The 10,371-nt window shown below is 45.1% G+C and overlaps 1 protein-coding gene across 1 annotated transcript; it reads left to right on the top strand.

Moving 5' to 3' along the window:
• The first annotated feature begins 6,802 nt into the window (after nucleotides 1–6,802).
• Nucleotides 6,803–9,068, top strand: LOC109737485 (uncharacterized). Its single transcript, XM_020296618.4, has 4 exons — nucleotides 6,803–7,315; nucleotides 7,395–7,464; nucleotides 7,809–7,918; nucleotides 8,505–9,068. The coding sequence occupies exons 1-4, from the start codon at nucleotides 7,136–7,138 to the stop codon at nucleotides 8,748–8,750; spliced, it is 606 nt and encodes a 201-aa protein (XP_020152207.1). The 5' UTR covers nucleotides 6,803–7,135; the 3' UTR covers nucleotides 8,751–9,068.
• Nucleotides 9,069–10,371: the final 1,303 nt, after the last annotated feature.

Below are 10,371 nucleotides of genomic sequence, written 5' to 3'. Positions count from 1 at the left end.
GTCCACCCTCGGGGCTGAGGGTTTGTACCAGTAGCTATGTGTTTAATCTCTCTCTCTCTCTCTCTCGTGTTCTTGAGATGTCATGATCTTGATGTATCGCGGGCTTTGTTAATATAGTCCGATCATATGGTGTTTTCCCTCTCTATCTTGTTGGCATTCAACTCGCGGATTCCCGAGGTGACATTGGGGTAATCTATGCATAGGGGTTGATGCACGTTCTTGTCTTTGTTTCTCCGGTAGAAATCTTGGGGCACTCTTTGAAGTTCTTTGTGTTGGATTGGTATTATGAATATGAATTTGCTTTGGTGTTATTTTAGTACGAAGTCTAGGATAGATCGGACGGAAAGAATAGCTTTATGTTATTTTAGTAGGAACTCTTGAATAGATCGAACGGAAAGAATAGCTTTGAGGTGGTTTCGTACCCTACAAACAATTTGTTCTTATGTTCTCCCCTAGATAGGAACTTTGGAGTGATTCTTCATCACACTTTGAGGGGCGGTTATATGATCCAATTATATTAGCACTGTTGAGAGATTGCACTAGCGAAAGTACGGACCCTAGGCCTTGTTTTCAAGCATTGCAATATCGTTTTTGTGCCCGTTTACTATTTGTTACCTTGCTGTTTTTATTTATTCAGATTATAAAAATATATTTCTACCATCAATATTACACTTTTATCACGATCTGTTCGCCGAACTAGTGCACCTATACAATTTGCCATTGTATTGGGTGTGTTGGGGACACAATAGATTTCTTGTATTTGGTTGCAGGGTCGTTTGAGAGAGACTATCTTCATCCTACGCCTCCCACAGATTGATAAACCTTAGGTCATCCACTTGAGGGAAAATTGCTACTGTCCTACAAAACTCTGCGCTTGGAGGCCCAACACGTGTCTACAAGAATAAAGTTGCGTAGTAGACATCAGGGCCCAGAGATACCTCTCCGATACTCGGAGTGACAAATCCTAATATCGATCTATGCCAACCCAACAAACACCTTCGGAGACACCAGTAGAGCATCTTTATAATCACTCAGTTACGTTGTGACATTTGATAGCACACAAGGTGTTCCTCCGGTATTCGGGAGTTGCATAATCTCATAGTCAGAGGAATATGTATAAGTCATGAAGAAAGCAATAGCAATAAAACTAAACGATCATTATGCTAAGCTAACGGATGGGTCTTGTCCATCACATCATTCTCCTAATGATGTGATCCCGTTCATCAAATGACAACACATGTCCATGGTCAGGAAACTTAACCATCTTTGATTAACGAGCTAGTCAAGTAGAGGCATACTAGGGACACTCAGTTTTGTCTATGTATTCACACATGTTTTGTCTATGTATTCACACATGTACTAAGTTTCCGGTTAATACAATTCTAGCATGAATAATAAAAATTTATCATGATATAAGGAAATATAAATAACAACTTTATTATTGCCTCTAGGGCATATTTCCTTCAAATACTACCCATAGAATCATCAAAATAAGCAAACAACACATAGAAAACAGAATCTGTCAAAAACAGAACAGTCTGTAGCAATCTAGCTAGTTCGAATACTTCTGTAACTCCAAAAATTCTGAAAAATTGGACAACAGAGGAAATTTGTATATCAGTCTTGCGTAAAAAATTCAGAATTTCATCAAGCTTCTGTGACTTTTAAAAATTCTGGGACTAAGCGCAAAAGTTTCTGTTTTTCAGCAAGATCAAATCAACTATCACCGTAAGCTATCCCAAAGGTCTTACTTGGCACAAACACTAATTGAAACACAAAACCACATCTAACTAGAGGCTAGATGAATTATTTATTGCAAAACAGAACGTAAATGCAAAAACAAAAATTAAATTGGGTTGCCTCCCAACAAGCGCTATTGTTTAACGCCCTTAGCTAGGCATTGGTAATTTTAATGATGCTCACATGAAAGACACGAATTGAAGCACAAAGAGAGCATCATATAGCATGTGAAAAACACATCTAAGTCTAACATACTTCCTATGCATAGGCATCTTATAGGCAAACAAATTATCACAGCAAGCAAAAACTGGCATATGCAAGGAATAGGAAAGGAACAATAGCAATCTCAACATATTAACAAGAGGTAATTTAGCAACATGAGAATTTCTAAACCATATTTCCATCTCTCATAATAATTACATGTAGAATCATAGTCAAATTCAACAATATAGCTATCACATAAAATTTTCTCTTTATGATCCTCATGCATGCAAAGTTGACACTCTTCCAAAATAGTGGGATCAACATAAGATAAAGTCATGACCTCTCCAAACCCACTTTTAGTATTATTGCAAACATTATTATCAATCTCATATTCATCATGGGGCTTAAATATTTTTTCAAGATTATAAGAAGAATCACCCCAATCATGATCACTGCAACAAGTAGTAGACATAGCAAAATTAGTATTCCCAAGCTTAGGGTTTTGCATGTCATTAACATAATTGACATTAATATAATTTATAATAACATCATTGCAATCATGCTTTTCATTCAAAGATCTATCGTGAATCACTTCATCACAATTTTCAGATTCACGGATTTCAAGCACAACTTCATAAAGATAATCTAGTGCACTCAGATCACTAGCAATTGGTTCATCATGATTGGATCTCTTAAAAAGATTAGCAAGGGGATGAGGATCCATATCAATAGATTTTTAGCAAGCGAAGATGCAAGCACATAGAAGGCACATGGCAACACACGCAAAGATAGCAAACGAGCAAAAAAAGGCAAACGAAAAGACAAACGGAAGAAGGGCGAAAAAAATGGGCAAAGGAAAAGGCAAATCTTTTCGAAAATCGTTTAGAAGTGGGGGAGAGGAAAACGAGAGGTGAATGGAGAATAATGTAATGCAAGAGATGACCGTTTATGATGGGTACTTGGTATGGCTTGACTTGGCGTAACGGCGCCAGAAATTCTTCCTGCTACTTCTTGAGCTTGCGTTGGTTTTTCCCTTGAAGAGGAAAGGGTGATGCAACAAAGTAGAGATAAGTATTTCCCTCAGTTTGAGAACCAAGGTATCAATCCAGTAGGAGACAACGCACAAGTCACCGAATACCTGCACAAACAATCAAAATTTTTGCACCCAACACGATAAAGGGGTTGTCAATCCCTTCACGGTTACTTGCAAAAGTGAGATCTGATAGAGATAGATAAACGATAAAGTAAATATTTTTGGTTTATAGATCAGAAAGTAAAAGATTGCAAAATAGTAGATCGGAAACTTATATGATGGAAAATAGACCCGGGGGCCATAGGTTTCACTAGAGGCTTCTCTCAACATAGAAAATATTATGGTGGCTGAACAAATTACTGCCGAGCAATTGATAGAAAAGCGCAAAGTTATGACGATATCTAAGGCAATGATCATGAATATAGGCATCACATCCGTGTCAAGTAGACCGAAACGATTCTGCATCTACTACTATTACTCCACACAACGACCGTTATCCAACATGCATCTAGAGTATTAAGTTCATAAAGAACGGAGTAATGCATTAAGTAAGATGACATGATGTAGAGGAATTAACTCAAGCAATATGATGAAAACCCCATCATTTTATCCTCGATGGCAACAATATAATACGTGCCTTGCTGCCCCTACTGTCACTGGGAAAGGTCACCGCAAGATTGAACCCAAAGCTAAGCACTTCTCCCATTGCAAGAAAAACCAATCTAGTTGGCCAAACCAAACCGATAGTTCGAAGAGAATTACAAAGATATCAAATCATGCATAAAAGAATTCAGAGAAGATTCAAATAATATTCATAGATAAGCTGATCAGAAATCCACAATTCATCGGATCTCGGTAAACACACCCCAAAAAAGTATTACATCAAATAGATCTCCAAGAACATCGAGGAGAACATGGTATTGAGAATCAAAGAGAGAGAAGAAGCCATCTAGCTACTAGATATGGACCTGTAGGTCTGTGGTAAACTACTCACGCTTCATCGAAAGGGCAATAGAGTTGATGAAGAAGCCCTCCGTGATTGAATCCCCCTCCGGCAGGGTGCCGGAAAAGGTCCCTAGATGGGATCTCACGGGTACAGAAGGTTGCGGCGGTGGAAAAGTATTTTCGTGGGTGCCTCTGTTGGTTTGGGGATATATGGGAATATATAGGCGCAAGAATTAGGTCAGGGGGTGCACGAGGGGCCCACAAGGGTGGGGGCGCGCCCTACCCCCTGGGCGCGCCCTCCGTCCTTGTGGCTCCTCCGACTTCATCTCCAAGTCTCCTGGTTGTCTTCTGGTCCAAGAAAAATCATTGCGAAGGTTTTATTCCGTTTGGACTCCGTTTGGTATTCCTTTTCTGCGAAACTCAAAAACAGGGAAAAAATAGGAACTGACACTAGGCTCTAGGTTAATACGTTAGTCCCAAAATTAATATAAAATAGCATATTAATGCATATAAAACATCCAAAATAGATAATATAATAGCATGAAACAATAAAAAATTATAGATACGTTGGAGACGTATCAGAGACCGCCTACCAGGCGGCTGCCCTCTAGGAAAGCGAGGAGGACGAGCAGCGCAAGGCGAAGGAGGAGGCGGCGGCATACCAAGCGCGCATGGCAGAGGCCATGGCGCTCTCCGCTGCCGGCGAGTGCGTCGTTACCACCGTTGAGGCCTCCGTCCCCCGTCAAGGCCGAGCCGGCGCCGACCCCCATCAAGCCGGAGAGCTATTCATGGAACGGGGTGGTGCGCGAGTGGGTCAGTGCGCCACCCATCTGGTTTGAGGCGACGCCGACGCAGGAGCAGCTCTACCTCGAGCAATGGCGGCAGTAAAGGCTGGTCGAGGAGCGCTGCGAGGGTGAGTACCTCGAGCAGCTGGAGTGCGAAGGAGGAGCACCTTGCCCGCGGTGGGCCAGCCTAGCCGGTGGCGGTACAGCCAGCGGTGTATGACGTCGCTACAGCCTGGGCGACGACGCTCCCCTGGGCTGGCCCGACGCCAACGCTTATTGACCTCACCGGCCCCAACAACAACGACGAGGACGCCTAGGGCAGTGCGCCTCCTCATAGTTTTTAGTTTTATTTAATGTTTTAATTAATGTAAAAGTGGACTCATGGACTCTCGCGGGCCTTTGTGGCCGGCATTAATGTTTAATTAAGGTTTTATTTTTCAAAATGTTTGTGATGTTTTTTTTGCGCGACCTTAATAATTGAGTCAGACCAACGTAGGGTGCAAGCGCTGACCCAAACGCGAAAGCGGACATGGGTGTCCGTCGGACCGACCCAAATGGACAAGAAGCGAACAAAATCGTCGTCCGTTTGGGTCGACGCCTTGGAGCTGCTCTAGAGCTATGATACACATTTTGCGTACTCCCGAATATTTCTTTACAGAATCTGAGATACTATGCAAATAAGGCAAGGACCTGAAAGGTTAGGGCTTGTTTTGTTGCCTGCATGATGCCCAGCCTGGGTCGCGCGGGACGTAAACGGGTCAATTGGTTGCCTGCTTTTACTGTCCGGTCCGCATGACACGAACCTTAAAGCAGCTCCGAGCCAGGCCCGCTGAAAACTGCTGAATCAGTAGTTTCTCTGGAGCCAGGCCGAGCAGAAGCGCAGCGAGCGAGCACCTGCACAAGGAGAAACAGGAGGGATGCGAGGTGATTACGTGCTGTCTTCTTCAACCTTGAGTAACCTCCTCTCTAATCTGCTCTCTCCTTTGTCCCTTTAATTTACACAACGATACTTCAATTCGAGGTAACCTCTACACGAAAAAAGATGCACATCGATGCTATGGTTCCATTCAGGCGATCGGTTTGTAATTTCGTCGAACGTACATGCTCAATTTCTTGTTCCCTTTTACAGCTATTTTGGATGAATTTTGTCAGATTCGTCGCGCACGACCGGTTGTTTGAAATTTCCTTTGACCAGAAGCCTACTCTCGCAGTTCCGCACAACATTCGTGTTGCAAGTTTACTGTTTCTACAATCGTAGACGGGAAGATCTACATATTTCTCATGGCTGTACATATGAATATGTGTGCTGTGATTTAAGACACTGCTTAATCATTCCTCTGCCCGGCGTGGTTTCTCTCGGTCTCCTCTCTTGCATCTTGCTGCGGCAGCGTCATCGTCGCCGTCGTTCATCTCGGCCTTCTCTCCATAATCCTACTGCAGTTAAGCCGCCATGGCGCGCACCCTGACGGGGTTCTTCTCCTCTGTTCTCTGCCACCGACAGGGTCGATCATCTTGGCCTACTCTCTCGTCCCACTACACTGGAGTCGTTTCCGGCGTCGATCATCTTGGCCTCCTCTCTCGTCCTACAACGGACGATACCAGGGCGCGAGCACTGCATTCTCCTCCCCTGTCCACTGTTTTTGCGCAAGCAGCGCAACTAGTTCACTGTCGGTGTCGCTCGCCGTGCGCCGACGGGGTCGCTCGCCCACGACTCCATGCTCGTCATGTCGGACACGGCGCCACGGCCACTATCCACCGCAACCGCCATGGTCCGGCGCACACTGCATTTCTTCTCCCCTTCCTCTGCTAGCTCTTAACCCTGTGTGCTAGATGCAAGTGCTAGCTTTTAATCATATCCTATGCAGGCAACCAAACAGCGTGTAGTTGTATGCGTCGAGACAATGCAGGAAACCAAACAATTTGCAGATGTCGCATATAAAACTGTTTTTTCAGAGTCAGGTTGGATTGAGATGTATATGTAACGCAGACACTCTTCACTACTGCAACCAAACACGCCCTTAGTAGCTTTGCTTGATTGACTGCGCCACCCACCGCAGTGCGGTCCCAAGCCAAAATCTCCGCCGAGCAGAACAAAGGAAGCGGGAAACGGAAAAAACCACGCGCGGTTCCGAACGAAGATGGCAACCGTCCCCCCGCTCGATCCGACTACTCGAATTCGGACGCGAAACTTAATTAGTCGACAAAGGTCGCGCGGCGCTCCGCGAAGGCGCGGCGGCAACCCCATCTACGCAGGCCGCCCGCCGCACTCCGATTTCAAGCAGGAATCACGGACCAACCCGATCCTCCCGCCCATAGATACTCTCCCTCCACGCATCGCCTCATCTGACCACCTCGCTGCAAACCAAGATCCGCATCTGCCGATTAGGGTTTACTACGATTGGTATTTGGTGAGCAGCTTCGAAAGGGGATGGGTACGGTCGGCGCTTGGAGGCGAGCACAGGATGGTTCCGTCACTACCGGTGAAGCCGTCGAGGACCTGGATCGATCTCCCATCGCCGCCGGCGGCGGCGGCGGCGGCCAGCACGAGGCTCCGAACACCGCGGGCACACGGGCCGCGCCCATTGACGTCGAAGCGCTAGGCGACGAGGTGCGTTTGCTCTCTGCCCCCTTGTTTCAATCACCATGATTTTATTTTGACATCGAGATGATGTTTCGTTTTAATTTAGAGGAGGTCGAGAGCTAAGATAAAGCGCCGTGTGGTTGTTGTGGATCTGGAGGCGGATGCTGATCAGGAAGGTGAGTTTACTGCTGATCTCGAGTTGTTTAATACTGCGAGTGCTAAATTGCAAATCATAGGTTGGTAGTTACTGCAGAATATTGAGTACTTGGTTCAATTTACTTCTACCTTTTATGTTCATGCTCCGATTGGCGCATATTTCTTCTTTGGGATAAGTGTGAAACTGAACTTAAGATTTTTATTTCACATGCTCTGTTTTTTCTTCCAAAAGTACATACTCTGTAGTTTATTGTTAAAACAAACTTCAGTCTAATGGAGGCATAAATAAGATGTCATAAATATTACACTGATAAAGATGTTTGTTTGGGCGGCATCTGATTCCATGTTTTCCTTGCAACTAAAGGTTGTGGTGATGCAAGAACAACATTTAACCGTCTCAGTGGGAACAAAAGGCGGAAGGTTCCACCTGTTATATCCCTTTCTCCGGACAGGGAAGAAAGATCCAGCAATCAGGTTTTAATTTTCTTCATTTGTTTTGTGAATTAAAGTTTTTATGCTTTACAGATTACCATAATTAGCCTATGTATTATTTTCTCAAGGTATATGGCATCTATCTTTATCCATTAAACTTAAGCAAACCGGTAGAATGGAACATCTATAATTATGCTACATCTGTGCCGTGCTTTGCTCTCTCTTTCTCTCTTTTCAGAATATTCAGGTGGGCACTCTGCAATGCACTAGAGTGTACATATATCTTTCCATGTACTCCCTCCGTCCGGAAATACTCGTGGGAGAAATGGATGTATCTAGACATATTTTAGTTCTAGATACATCCAGTTTTATCAATTTCTCCGACAAGTATTTTGGGACGGAGGGAGTATTTGTTGAGCAGAAATGGAACCAGTGACATGAAACTTTGATCCATATCCAACATCTTCTGAACACTGCACTACTAATGCTACATACTCTCAATTGATAATTTTGAACATGTACCTTCAATTTTGTTTTGAAACACTGCATCCTTATTTCTGGTTGAATTGTGATTCTTTTGTGCTGTACATGGGCTATGTCGTAAGCTCACCCTTTCTAACCTTCACAGCGAAACAGCACGGTGCGAGTCAGTAGACCAAGTGCCAATGCTGCTCCAAACGAACCGACGTTCACTTGCCCGGTGTGCCTGAACAAGATGGAGCTGCCGTCCGCGACAAGCTGTGGCCATGTCTTCTGTGAGAAGTGCATCAAGGCGGCCATCAAGGCCCAGAAGAAATGCCCTACTTGTAGGAAGAGGCTAGGGCCGAAGAGCTACCGCCGAGTTTACCTACCTGCAACTGCTGATCAAGTCTGAGCTTAAAGTCCTCCCTTTTTTTCAGACTATCTTGGCGGCAAACAGCTTAGGATGGTGCGCAATCAAGAAGTTAGAGCCGCTGCCTTTTCCAAGTATTGCATGAACTTCATAGCGTGTGACTTGTATTCTGGAACAGGTCGGTGACTATAGATAGAGTGATGCTCTGGTCGGTTGTGTGCATTGATCGATGCACCACCTGGGGCGCCGCCTTAGTTTTCTTCTAAAAGATACTGCCTGATGATCTTGACTTGAGATCATGGTTCTTGAATTTGCATGCCCTTCTGAAGTGTGGTGCAATAGTAGGTTTTGCATTTTCTATGTCTGGCATAATTTTCTTGGGAGACAATGACTCACCAGTGTCCTTTCTCCATTCCATGCACATAAACAGCCAGCATGCAGGTTTCGGATCAAACGGTAGATCTCCTGAAAAATGATGAGGAATTTTGGACTTGCCCCTATGTTGATGTCGCAACAACCGGCTAACCCAATTCTCTGAAGTGATGGGAGGTTCTGACCCTGAGAAAATGACTGAACCCTTACCCTTCATTGGCCGATCAGATCCGCCCGAACTGGTGATGTGATGTGATCTGATCTGATCGACTCGGGCTGCAGCGCTAACTTGACGAACATGTCTATTCGAGAAACTTGAGGAACGATCTTTTAAAAAAAAAAACTTGAGGAACATGTCATGGCTCTCGCACCAGCAAGGATTGCTTTTGACGAAACGTCTTTCAGAGAAGCTCCACTAGCCTGTCTTTTTTTTTACTTTATTTATTATTCCTCCTTACTTAATCCTTTAGGTCTTCTTTTTCTTTCAGTATCGCTATCCGGGGGGAAGGGCGGGGAATAGCATAATACTCCATCACATGACAGTATTCCTCTTTTTCACCCCAAAAAATGATCTTCAATCAGGTGAGCGCACCGTGCCCGGAGCAGATGCCGAAATGGGCTTCGATTGGACCTGCCTTGATTTGGACACCCACCCATGTGTTGAATGGAACCAGATCGAGATTTCGATCATCATGACCGCATGAGCCTGGAACCTCAAGGTTCGTCCATCGGAATCATGGCTCCTCACTCAAGAACCTTCCACGCATCATCTACTCAGGCGGTCAGGCCCACCCCGGGCCGGGCTACCCACTATATTGTGGGCCTCGGTCATGTGAGCCTGGCCCGGGGGCCACCTGCTGCCGGTTGACGACGTACCGCCCCTGTCATCAGTCGTCACCGGATGCTTCAGGTTTGTGCGTGAGATCAGTCGATTCCTCGTGCGCGCGCCAAATTATGGCGTGGATTACCTTCATTTGCTCTCGGCGTGATGCCGGAAGTATGGTCGGCGTGGACATGGGGCGCAGCAACATCCAACAATGTCGAACGCGTCATTTTCTTACAGCGATTTTTGAAAGAAGAAGAAACTTCAATGTTCTCCTCGCTGTTGCGCTTTTGTGCGCTTTTGTGCGCTCTAGAGTCTAGACCATAGTAATGGCTGAGTGCTGATGGTTGGCAGCATTTCAGGACACAAGTGTTCTTTTTTACGGGCAAGAAGACAAGGTCTTTAACCTCTGTTCGGAGAGAGACCTGGACGCAAATCCGGAAAACGACGAGTTCGGCGACGCGTTAT

This window comes from Aegilops tauschii, chromosome 7 (assembly GCF_002575655.3).
Source record: "Aegilops tauschii subsp. strangulata cultivar AL8/78 chromosome 7, Aet v6.0, whole genome shotgun sequence".
In the NCBI taxonomy this organism is placed as follows: domain Eukaryota; kingdom Viridiplantae; phylum Streptophyta; class Magnoliopsida; order Poales; family Poaceae; genus Aegilops; species Aegilops tauschii.
Note: the sequence above shows the minus strand (reverse complement) of the source record. Positions and strands in the feature narration are given on the sequence as shown.

What these genes read in the sequence shown, in the direction of transcription:
- LOC109737485 (XM_020296618.4), top strand. Translation starts at nt 7,136, where the DNA reads ATGGGTACGGTCGGCGCTTGGAGGCGAGCACAGGATGGTTCCGTCACT. An exon ending in TCGAAGCGCTAGGCGACGAG is followed by an intron (nt 7,316 to 7,394) that starts GTGCGTTTGCTC and finishes GTTTTAATTTAG; the next exon opens with AGGAGGTCGAGAGCTAAGAT. An exon ending in AAGAAAGATCCAGCAATCAG is followed by an intron (nt 7,919 to 8,504) that starts GTTTTAATTTTC and finishes TAACCTTCACAG; the next exon opens with CGAAACAGCACGGTGCGAGT.